General features: G+C 32.9%; 1 protein-coding gene across 1 annotated transcript; it reads right to left on the bottom strand.

The window, feature by feature from the left end:
- Positions 1-228: 228 nt before the first annotated feature.
- Positions 229-13285, bottom strand: LOC131939389 (uncharacterized). The gene is made up of 15 exons (XM_059297672.1): positions 13275-13285; positions 12698-12876; positions 12092-12201; positions 11797-11983; positions 10314-10435; positions 9648-9706; positions 9118-9299; positions 8577-8709; positions 8404-8474; positions 7314-7331; positions 3216-3233; positions 2861-2878; positions 2408-2508; positions 1919-2016; positions 229-448 (listed from the first exon to the last, which is right to left on the bottom strand). The coding sequence occupies exons 1-15, from the start codon at positions 13283-13285 to the stop codon at positions 229-231; spliced, it is 1527 nt and encodes a 508-aa protein (XP_059153655.1).
- Between the last annotated feature and the right edge of the window lie 197 nt (positions 13286-13482).

Raw genomic sequence — 13482 nt, 5'->3', positions numbered from 1 at the left:
GGTGGTGTGGAGTGAGAGGGAGAAAGGGAGGGAGGGAGGGAGGGAGGGAGGCAGGGAGGCAGGGAGGCAGGGAGGGAGGAATGAAGTAAGGGTGGGAGGGAAGGATGGAGAGGGAGGGAGGGAGGGAGGGTCAGAGGGAGGGTCAGAGGGAGGGTCAGAGGGAGGAAGGGAGGGAGGGATTGATGGAGCAATCAAGCAAACGATGGAGGGAAAGAGGAAATGATTGAGTCATGGACGGAGCGATGGATAGAGGGATGGATGAATGGATACTTGCTGTATAAATACAAAATAATAAGAGTCGATCCAAAAAGTTAGTCCTATCAAGCAGACCGATTCTTGAATTTCTCTATTGTCGGTGAGAACAATGAACGTTTCCGCTTCGATGAAATCAATGTTCTCAAACTGATACACTACGAAGTCTACATTCGATTCATTTGTAACATCTTTCCTGCAAATAAGAACTTTTCTAATGTAAAATGATTGTTTGCAATCATTAGTCCGTTATTAATTGTCATCAAACATTTATAATTTCTGTCTTATTTTAAGCATATTTTAAACCCTACCTGCATGAACCAAGATTGCTTTTATTACAAAATTATTACATTTTGTTAAAGTACCAGCAGTTTGAAATCAAAGTTTAGAAAACAATTTTTTTTGACAACCGCAAGAGAAATATCACTCAAAATTAAACACAGATGTGTGTAAAAGGAGACAGAAATAGCCTTCGGAAAGTGAGATCATCAGAGAAAAGGTAAAGAAGCTTCGAGCATACTCTGCCCTAGACATGAAAAAAAAAGACAGCAGTAGATTTATTGTGTCCAAGTGGCAAGGAGAAGAAATAAAACCAGCCCCCCTCCCAATGGTGCATTTTTTAAAACAATACCTGAAAACCTATAACAGGTCCCTTTACAAATTGCAATATACAAAATTAATAAAAAGAAATATCGGAAGTGTTGGTTTAATAAAAAAAAATTTAAACTCAAAACACGAATATGCCTATTGGACCCCCTATATTGGTGGCCAACAGGGAATGTTTCCCATCGAACTTCCGTTTCAATAAATGTGACACGCTAGGACAGGGGTCTCCAAACTACGGCCCGCGAGGTCCTCTCATCTGGCCCGCAGAGATCTTTTTGCCCACGGAAAAAACGTATGAAGGCTCTGGAAATTTGCCCAGAAAAATCAAAGACATGCCTGGAAGAAACTGGCCCCCCGAACTGAAATTTGATAGCTAATGCGGCCCTCGGACTGAAACGTTTGGAGACCCCTGCGCTAGGTGCTTGAATAAAACCGGAAGAGAAGATTCCCTACACAGACCTTTAGATAAAAACTAAAAACATTAAGGTAGTACGTAAAGTAAAGTTTCCCTTTCAAACCTGACGGTCTATGGGGAAAGTGAAGTAGAGTTCACTAGTTTCTGTGACCTCGGCATATGAAGAGATAGTGTGGTCAGCACTATCAATAGCCGCCTTTACTTTCCTTAACGTGAGTTAGGTACCCATCAGAGTTGGGTGGACTCAGGGACGGTCTACTGACTTGAACCCGGATTCGAACTCGGGGTAGAACTTCAAGGCTGTATAAATCAGAGTTTCTTCCAGGCATCTCTTCGGGGGGGCGAAGCCCCCCCGAAAAATTTTTACCGCCCCCCCCCCGAACGAAATGAAATTTATATAATTTATATAGAAAATATATACTTTTAACAGTGTCCGCCCCCCCGAAGAAAGTTTACCGCCCCCCCGAAGATTTCAAGTGCCCCACCGGAGAAAAAAGTCTGGAAGAAACACTGGTATAAATCTACAGCCAGAAGCGGGCAAAAATGGACCATATGCTTGACTTTAATATTAGAAAATTTCTAATCAGATACAAGTAAAACTGCCATTACTTTTGACTATTCTAACTTATTTTAAAGAATGTTTACCATTGTAAAAGTTTGTATGCGTTGTCCGAACGTAGTTTTTTAATTTCCTGTACCTGGTGAGCTACAACTTTGGAAGCTAAAGCGTCATAGTATCCAATCTGTTTTCCAATCATTAAAAGAAATTTGGAAACATTTAATACAGAATTATTTTTAAAAAAAAACAGTAAACACAATTTATATCAGGTATGTTCTTTTTGCATTCACACATTTTAAATAGAATAGATATGGACTAGTTATGTATAAAGAAAACCCGGTTTATTTTCAAACTCTATGTAGAAGAAACCTTCCGAGATGTTGGCTGTTTTCGACAACTACACATTTTCAAGGAGATCGGACTAACGGACGAAAGGTGTAGTAATTCATAACAGTTAAACAAACAAACCTAGAAACATACTTATATATATATATATATATATATATATATATATATATATATATATATATATATATATATATATATATATATATATATATATATACAAATCTTACCTTAACACTGCCGTCAGTAACAGAATAAAAATAAGCTGTGCATGTTAAAAAATTTAAATACTCATTTTTAATCCAAAAATAGTAGTTTATCTCGCTGTCACCTTTCAGAAAGAATACAGAGGTTGACAATTATATATATATATATATATATATATATATATATATATATATATATATATATATATATATATATATATATATATATATATATATATATATATATTAAAATGGACACACGTGGTGTTGTCTCTTTAATTGTATGCTCAATTTTAAAAACTCTAAATTTACTCTTTAAAATTGGAAACCTACATTTTCTAAATTAAAAAAAAAAAATAAAATTTAAGTCTAGCAACAGTCATTTAAGTATTATTAAAATAATTTTTTAAAGATGTTAATAGATAAAATGCTTTACTGAAATAAAATTCATAAAGGTAAAATAAATGATTATCATACCTTGTCTTAAAAATGGTTCTGTAGAGAAGAAGTATAAGTAAATAATGCAAGATGAAAACAAATAAATCGACCGTATGCAAGAGAAGCATAGGTCGCTTCTTAAATTTTAGGAAATGAATCAATAGATAATACAAAACCCGTGATTGTCTTTATCAATATATATAAAAAGCAATGTATGTTTGTGTGTGTGTGTGTGTGTGTGTGTGTGTGTGTGCGTGTGCGCGTGCGTTTGCGTTTGCGTTTAAGTCTAGCAACAGTCATTTAAGTATTATTAAAATAATTTTTTTAAGATGTTAATAGATAAAATGCTTTACTGAAATAAAATTCATATAGGTAAAATAAATGATTATCATACCTTGTCTTAAAAATGGTTCTGTAGAGAAGAAATATACGTAAATAATACAAGATGAAAACAAATAAATCGACCGTATGCAAGAGAAGCATAGGTCGCTTTATAAATTTTAGGAAATGAATCAACAGATAATACAAAACCTGTGATTGTCTTTATCTATATATATAAAAAGCAATGTATGTTTGTGTGTGTGTGTGTGTGTGTGTGTGTGTGCGTGTGCGCGTGCGTTTGCGTTTGCGTGTGTGTGTGTGTGTGTGTCTGTCTGTCCTTTATGCATTACTACACCTCTCATCACATTGCCGTGAAACTTTGGGAAGTTGTTGAGAATATTCCTGGGGAGGTTTCTGCGAAAAAAAACATTTCAAATTCGCAGGGGTGGCGCCACGGCAGGGCGCGATTTGTTTTTCTCTATATACCGTATATAAAAATAAAAGTCGATTTTGGTTTGGCATCGTTCATCCGATAGCCATGAGACTTTGGGGAGTTCATTATACAATTCTATGGAAGGGTTCTGTAAAAAAAAAAAAATTTAATTTCGCAAAGGCGGCGCCACAGGAGGGTCCGATTTTTCTCTATATACGGTTTATAAAAATAAAAGTCTATTTCGGTTTCACACCGTTCATCCGATAGGCATGAAACTTTGGGGAGTTGATTAGAACACTCTAGGGAAGGGTTCTGTATAAACATCATTTTTAATTTCGCAAGGGCGGCGCCACGGGAGGGTGTGATTTTTCTCTGTATACGATTTATAAAAATAAGTCGATTTTGGTGTGACACCGTTATCTGATAGCCATGAGACTTTGGGGGAGTTGATTAGAACAATTCAGGTAAGGTTTCTGTAAAAAATATCCTTTTTTAATTTCGCAAGGGCGGTGCCACGGGCGGCTGCGATTTTTCTCTATATACGGTTTATAAAATTTCGGTTTCACACCGTTCATCCGTGTACCATGACACGTCGGGGAGATGATTAGATCACTCAATGGTAGGGTTCTGCAAAAAAAATATTGTTTAATATTGCAAGGGCGGCGGCCCCCGGGGGGAGCGATTTTTTTTCTCTATACACGGTATATAAAAAATAAAACTCGGATGCGGTTCATGAAACTTTAGGGAATAGATGAGAATACTTCCGAGAATATTTCTGCGAAAAAGAAAACTAAAGTTTCTTACGGGCGGCGCAATATAGGGTACAACTTTCGTTAATACACGGTTTGGCGCCCAGAGTTTTAGAGCGACTAAGTTGGCACTTGGCATCCGTTAATCGAGTATCCTGCATAGCGAGTAAGGGATACTACTATATTCAGCAGTAAAACTACAACATGCTTCTAAAAATAACTTTGTAACTCGAGGAAATCCTTCTGCACAGTTTCGTCACCTTGCGAAAGATGAAAAAATAACTTTTTTGAATATGAGGAGCCTAGTGTAGAGTTTCGTCACTTTGCGAATGATGCAATAAGCATCTATTTTTAGACAATCCAGTCAGAAGTTGAGATTGAGCATCTAATAATAGACCATTAGTAACGCTAGCATATTGCATCAGTCACACTGATATTTTAAACACGTCAAATAATTTTTTTTACGTGTTAAAGAAAAAAATCATCTTCATTTGTGTCACTTAAGCGAATGACGAAATCTGCATCATTATTAACAGGATGCTTTTTGGCCGATGGCGCCTGTTAGTTTTAAGGAGCCAGGGGTCGTACGCCGCGTCTATGCGATAGTGTAATCGGGGGGTCGGGGCCCTGAGAGCGCCCCTCTACGTCTCTGACACAGAGATATTTATGATATTCCTGATATTTAAGATCCAAGAACAGGCATTGTTTACATTTAAATAACTCATTTTTAGAAAAGAAGGTCACGCGTCTAAGAACATATAATTATAATTGATAACGCGTTGGTGAAATCCTAATATATTTCGTCAAACTTTCTTCTATCCCCGCGGCAACGCGCGGGGGTCGCGTACGCTAGTTAATAATAAAACTAGGCATGCTGCCCAGCTTCGCTTAGGCTTTCAAAAACATTGAGAATTTGAATGCTTAATTAATTCGCCCGAGTGTCGGTCTACGACCTCAGGAGTTATGAAGAGGTTCCTACGTGGACAAATTTTTTTCGATTTATAGCTCATATAAGGCGCCGGTCAGTCGAGGTCTGTTTTGACCCCCTCATCGTAGACCCTTAGGCCAACTGGCACCGGCCCCCGTGTTCTGTCGCCCCAAGGCAAGATCCTGCAAAAATTTGAAGCGCCTGCGGCGCCGGGAAGTGCCCGATGTCGGGCACCCGACAACTTTGCTTCATATATTATAGAGATTAGCAAATTGCATAGATAAACAAATATTTCCAAAGGAATTCCTTTCTTTATAGTCTAAAATAGGAAGATATTAGGTTTGACTTGATGTGTCTCGATCCGGCACCACCTGTTTAGTATCAAGTACACTATCACCTCAGCTAATTAGGTACCTTATAAAATCTGGAGAATAAAAGAAGTGTTTAAAAAATATGCCTTTTTTCAAATTAATTTTTTTACCGAAAATTAGCCAGTTTCATTGCTAAACAAACAAAGATTTCTATAAAATATTTAAGTCCTGAAAAAGTTTATTATAGAAATTTATTTTTGGAATAGATTCTACAGTAGATAGAGTCTAAATCTAGATCTAGAATAGATCTTAGCGACGTAGCGTAGATTTAGATCTAGTCTAGATCTAGAATCTCTAGATCTAGAATCCAAATAGATAAAATATTTTTTTTAAGTTTAGGCCGAGAATATCGTATTGTATAGTCTACATTTCATAGCGTACATAGCTCTAAATCATATTTGAATGAAATAGTTCATTTCTTTTTATTCTAAACTCGGAAGATGACGTCATCAGTTTCGTGCTCTTTTTTAGTGTAAACAATAAGCGACGTCATAGTTAAATGCGTTGTTGTCCCAAGTATATACATTTTCCGGTTGCATAAATAATACTGTTTCTCTACATTCGAATACGCCTTTATTTTTTTTTTCTTCTTTAAATAGAATTGTGGTTATACATTTACAACATCCAACATATTATTTTCAACAAAAGTCCGTATAAAGGTATCCATATATCGCTACCGATTCTGACGTGATGTGCGGCGAAAATATTTTGCGGACAGACAGACAGAGAGAGAGAGAGAGAGAGAGAGAGAGAGAGAGAGAGAGAGAGAGAGAGAGAGAGAGAAGTGCGAACGTGGCCCATTATATATTAGGATAGTTGCACGTTATTAAGTAATTTAAAAAAAATATGTTTTATTTTTAAACGAATAGGCCTAATTATTTTAAAAGCAACGTGTTATTTAAACGTTTAGGGCCTTTACTGATTTATTTTTAAATACATAAACAATTTAGTACAGTAGAATAGGAAGACTAAAAATAATTGTACAACAAATGAACACAAATAATGTGCGTTAAATAGTGCTGTAAATTCGTACTTTGTATAGGAACTGTTAATAAATTCTTAAAAACTTATTAAGCATTGTCATCGAATCTTAACCCACTTGCCAAGCTGGAAAGAACCTACTCAGTGAAAAGTGGTCGAAATTCACCCCGATCCATTTCAAACATCACGACAAAAGACAAAAGTTTTTTTAAAAAGCTTCTAAAAATGAAGCAATTCAGAAAAAAACATACTCAGAATAATTTTTTTATAGTTAAGAAAAATAATAAATACAACAATAAATAAAACAAACAAATAAAACGATCCTGATAAATTTTACAAACAAAATAAAGCAGAGGAATAAATAAATGAACAAACAAACTAAGTAACCATAAATAATTCACATTAAAAATGATAGATTAATTCATTATTCGATAAATAAATAAATGAATAAATATTCAAATAAAAATGAATGTGTGTGTGTGCGTGCATGCGTGTGTGTGTGTGTGTGCATGTGTACTAAACGGCTGCCAAAATAAATGCCATATTAATATTGCTAGCATGAAAGATTAAGTTGCTATGATGTATTCACTTCTTGACCGAGGTATTTGTTATACGATATGCATACCCAATTAATTATAGAACAGTGTTTTTTTTTAAAACATGATTCTATTAAAATATACATGTTGAAAAATAATAAAAATTGTTTTACCTAATACATTAGAATAACCTGAAATGATAAATAGTATTCAGCGTGAGTTTAGCTTTTTGTAAAATTATATTGGAGTGTTTTATTTTTACTAAGAAATCGAAAACTCAATTTATTTCGACGCTTTTTTCCCCATTAAACGCCTTTTCATTGTTTTCTCCAAATTACACACGTGTGATGTTTGCACCATTATCGTTGATAATTTTTACAGCATATCTGCCTTATTTCTCTTTTTTTTAAATTTTAGAACTGAGATAATTTTTTTACATTATTTTAAATTAGCTAATATATTTTTTTTTCACAAAGCAGCTGTATGATTATAGAAATGTAATCTGGTCACGGTTATATATAATATAGCATACGTTTTTGTTAGAAATGTGATAACTTTGGTAAAATTTCAAATAATTTCTTTACATATATTTAGAATATTTTAGAATGAGCATGCCTTTGGTTTGGTGATAAAATAGTTCAATGCAACAACCATATTAAGTCAATGAATGCAGGCTATTTATTACTTTCTCGTATATACGAAGTATAGAGAAAGTATTGTAATCGTGCGAAAAAAAATTCGAGATTTTTACAAATCTCGACGTTTTACACCTCACTGATATGAAAAAACATAATTTTGCAATCTTGTCCGTATGTCTGTGTGTCTGTCTGTGTGTCTGTGTGTAAACACGATAACTAGAGTACCGTCACAACTAGGTTGATGAAATTTCATATATAAGTATTTTATAAAAATCGTAGATTCGTATCAACTTTTGAACGATTTACGATAACCGGAAGTGGTACTTTTTCTACTTTGAATTTTTCAAAAGCCTATAACTTGAGTACTATTTCAGATAGATAAATGAAATTTCACACGTAAGTAAAAGATCTAATTCTCTACCTTCTGTCAAATTTTGAGTAATTTCTGTTGACCGGAAGTACTAATTTGCGCTATTTCCGATTTCTCAAAAAAAAAATTCCAAATTATATAAGAATATTCGAGAAAGTTTAGGGGAGATCACTCCCGGTTTATTTTTACATTTGGTATTATTGTAATCACGATTTTAAAAAAAAACTATGATTTGATTGTATAAATTTTACTCACCGATTGAGTCTTTGTTTGTTAACACTTCTCCTTCCACATCACCCCACATTGCTACACCATCTAATGAAACGCTTTAAAAAAATGGTTTTAATAATTAAAAAAAAAACACCTAAAAAATTTAGTTTAATCATGTTTTGTTTTTTACAACAATGAATATATTATTAAAATTTTACCACATTCTGGTCAAAAGTATTTCAACGCCGTTAGCCAAAATTGTGTTGTTTTTATATTCGCCAACAACTGCTTGATCCCACTCCACCCATTGAGAATGTTCTTTTGATGTCGCTCTTGGGCAAAGTTCAGCATCTGATGATGAATGTTCTGATATAGCGTATCTCTAAAAATAGCGTTTACTGGTTACAATATCATTATTGGTTGTTTTTTAATGCAACATTTTAAGACTTATTTTTTTAAACATTTTTTAAAAGTTATTTGGAAAATTACGTGTTTTTTAATGCAAACTAAACAAGTCTATGACATTTTTTGTAAGCTTCCAGAGAAAATACTAATAAGGATAAAATGTTGATGGTGTATAATATTGCTCCTCGATTGTGTATTGTTTTGCTAGAATATTGGTAAACACAATTTCTTATGGATTCCCCTTATTTTACCAACAATATAGTAAACCTACATGCTTTTCATTGCTGAGTTCATTAACTCTTCTAATATTTATTGCAAGGACACACATTATTACTTGCTTATACTACACATTACCAGTTAAGTTTATAGACTTTCTGTCTACTCGTTCTTTTCCAAACCAACTACTTTTACTTTCCGAATGTATGGAAATGTCTTTTTGCAGTGTTTGTCTAGCTTCTTCAAAACGAATGACATTGAAAACGGTCACTTCCAATTTTAAAATTACTCGATGGCTTGTGGCTTTGTACGGAACTTCCCTTATTGCAGAAATAGAAACAAGAACTGTTAGACCACAAATATATAATGTTTAACACAACAAATAAGAGTACTATGGTATTTAGGCTACTTAGTTTGGAAACAAAGGTTTTATTAACTGTTACTAAAAAAAAGGCTACTGCGTAGTTATTCATTGCGTTGTTTTCTTTGCCGGGTTCATTAATAAAAAACAAACATTTAAGTTGAGCTATAATACATTTACTTTTGTATATTTTTTTTGGAAATTATCTTATTGACAAATTAAAACATGTCTATTGAAAACAAACATCAGCAGTTTTTATAGCTTTTGTAGAACGTTAATTGTCAGTTAAACCTCCAGTGTTACTTACTCAAAGCGTAATATATAAACATCAAGACCTCCTGGAAGTCCAACGACCATTCTTTTTATCTACAAAACGCAAGACTTCAATTATTGAAACAGTAGTTTATAAAATAATGTAGAAAATAATTGTAATACATAGGATAATTCTAATAAAGTATCATTATGTGGAACGTGTATAAATGTAAATTTTCTCGGATTAATTACATAAAAGTATTTTCCTATTGACGTAAATAAAACTAAACCGAAATAATAAATTGAAGTCAAATTTTAATAACTACGAAATATGAAAGTTAGATTATATGCGTCCAGCAGAACTATTACCATACATATACACATAAACACTTTTTTTAAAAAAAATCCAATTAATGATGTACTCAATTCAAATAAACATATTCAAATTTTAGCCCAAAACGTGTGAAGCAACATCTATAACAATGCTGGGAATAATCATTTATTTCCACTAAACACCCACTCTTGATGTAGTGTTTCTCCTGGCCACTGAGGCATGCTAGTTTTAAAATAACTTTACAATAGCACATTGTACAATCATAATAAAATGTTAGTGTTACATTTAAATATATATATATATATATATATATATATATATATATATATATATATATATATATATATATATATATATATATATATATATTGTGTTCAGCAAACTTACAGCTTCAGATATTCTTTTCTGTTCGTTGTAGAATGTCTCTGATATTCTATGATTCATATTTTCATGAAATGGAACGCCATTTCTAATGTAGGATAAAACGTATGTGTAGTCCACAGTCCTACCTACAGACAAATGGGCAATAAATATTCAATAGGTACAAAAAAAGAATACATTTTGAACTGACTCCTTGAAGATAAAAAAAATAAAGAGAAAAAAAAAACAATTCAGTTTACAATTTTTTTCTATATTGTAAGGATGGCTGGGGTTATTCTAATGCTCCATTATGTGCATAAGATGCTTTAGTATACTCGGCATAGAACTAAACGTAAACTATTTCGCTTAGTTTGCAAAACTAGAAGCTTTGAATAAACGTCAAAGATTTTCAGCTTTTGGAAAAATACATTTTTAATCATATAATTTTCACTCCAATAATGAAATAATTATATCTTAAAACATTCTACATGTAACTACCTCTCATAAAAAATTTAGTTACCTCTCATAAAACATCTAACTACCTCTCATAAAACATCTAACTACCTCTCATAAAACATCTAACTATCTCTCATAAAACATCTAACTACATCTCATAAAACATCAAACCACCTCTCATAAAACATCTAACTACCTCTTATAAAACTTCTAACTACCTCTCATAAAACATCTAAGCAACTCTCATAAAACATCTAACCACCTCTCATAAAACACCTAACTACCTCTCATAAAACATCTAACTACCTCTCATAAAACATCTAACTATCTCTCATAAAACATCTAACTATCTCTCTTAAAACATCTAACTACCTCTCATAAAACATCTAACTACCTCTCATAAAACATCTAACTATCTCTCATAAAACATCTAACTATCTCTCTTAAAACATCTAACTACCTCTCATAAAACATCTAACTACCTCTCATAAAACATCTAACTATCTCTCATAAAACATCTAACTATCTCTCTTAAAACATCTAACTACCTCTCATAAAACATCTAACTACCTCTCATAAAACATCTAACTATCTCTCATAAAACATCTAACTATCTCTCATAAAACATCTAACTACCTCTCATAAAACATCTAACTATCTCTCATAAAACATCTAACTATCTCTCATAAAACATCTAACTATCTCTCTTAAAACATCTAACTATCTCTCATAAAACATCTAACTACCTCTCATAAAACATTTAACTACCTCTCATAAAACATCTAACTATCTCTCATAAAACATCTAACTACCTCTCATAAAACATCTAACTACCTCTCATAAAACATCTAACTACCTCTCATAAAACATCTAACTACCTCTCATAAAACATCTAACTACCTCTCATAAAACATCTAACTACCTCTCATAAAACATCTAACTACCTCTCATAAAACATCTAATTACCTCTCATAAAACATCTAACTACCTCTCATAAAACATCTAACTACCTCTCATAAAACATCTAACTACCTCTCATAAAACATCTAACTACCTCCAATAGAGTGCTCTTGACAATCAGGTCCTAAACAGCAGAAAACACACGTGACCGGAACCCCGCCTGTGTAGGTGCAAAGGTCAGGGTTGTTGACCTCTGAGTTCAAACACACCCCAATGTCCTCACACCGGGCGGTGATCAAAAAACCTGTTTCATCCCACGTGATCTCGGAATAACACATTCTCTGGTAACATAAACATGTAAAATCCTTGATTTGTATGGATCAAATTAAAAAAAAACTGCAAGTTTTCATTCAAGTAACTTTTCAATACGACCTAACATTCTGATTTACCTTATCTCCCTTGCAAACTGTGTAGCCCGACTCTAGACATGCGTAGTTGCTACTTTTGTTTTCACAAGCACGACATTCAACTGGCTCAGAGAAAATGCTAACATTGCCTCCTAGGAGGAAAAATTATTTTTTTCTACGATAAAACATGTGTAATTAAAAAATATGTAATTAAAATATTTAAATGAAATTGGAATTAACAAAATAATTAGTTGTTAAATAATTATTTTTTTTCAAAAATGTAAATAACTATTAGTGAGATTAAATCTTTAAAATGCTTGATAATCAATAACATGTTTATATACATTATAATTTATACGTTACTGAAGTTTTATTTCTACACACATTTCATTTCTTTTACAGGCAGATTTTATAATTGTATATTGTAAACTATTAGATATTAATGAAATGGTATTGAATCTTGGCATCTTTCATGACAACTATGCGCTTTATTTAGATACGCAGCTTTATTGTACAATTCTTTTTTACAATAAAGCTGCAAGAGCATTTAATACACTTTTGTAAACATAGTTAAATCACTCTTTGTCGAATACGGTATTAAAGTTACAAAATATTAACAGTAGTAAACCAAATTAAATTTGTTTGTACCTCTGCATGGTTCGAACTCTGTCTGGTTGGCTAAACTCTTTGGTGTCGTAACGTTGCCGTTCACACATGTAATATTTTCTAAACTGTTTTTTACAGTTTGTAACGAAAAAATGTCCTCCAAACTTTTCTTAGTGAGCCCCAGGTCGCAGCTGCATTTCAAAACGTTGCTGTCAATGTTTCTGTAAACATAACATTCGTATGTAATATAAAACAAATACGTATTAAATAAACTTCTCTCATCTAAACAATAACTACTAAATGTAGTCGAATGCGTTTTAATAAAGATATAACTAAGTTTTAGCAATTTGAATAATATTTTAAACATATTTTTTTTAAACAAAGTAAAATGTATGTAGATTAAACAAATCATTTTCTCAACGAATGAAGTTGGAAAAGTGAAGTAGAGTTCATCAGTTTCTCTCAAATCGGCATATGAAAGGATCGTGGTATGTCGAGCCATTTTATTTTCCTCAACGTGAGTTAGGTACCCATCAGAGCTGTGTGGACTCATGGACATTCTCCAAATTGAACCCGAATTCGAACTCGAGACATTCGAGTTAACAGCCTAGCGCACTACCTTTTAGCCATGCCGTCCCTAAGTTAGCACTAAGATATGAATTACATGAAATAAACAAGGCAATATAATGTAGTTTACATTTTATACGATACGCCTGTCATTACTAAAAGAGTGTAGCCATCTATGAAACTGATGTTGTTTCCTTGCATTCGCCTGAAAAATGATTTAAGTAAAATTTAATTTATTGGAATGATTGTATTTATATAAT

The sequence above is a fragment of the Physella acuta genome, unplaced genomic scaffold, assembly GCF_028476545.2.
Source record: "Physella acuta isolate Inbredline_101_S28 unplaced genomic scaffold, ASM2847654v3 ptg000276l, whole genome shotgun sequence".
Taxonomy (NCBI): domain Eukaryota; kingdom Metazoa; phylum Mollusca; class Gastropoda; family Physidae; genus Physella; species Physella acuta.
This window is presented reverse-complemented; position numbering and strand designations above follow the sequence as displayed.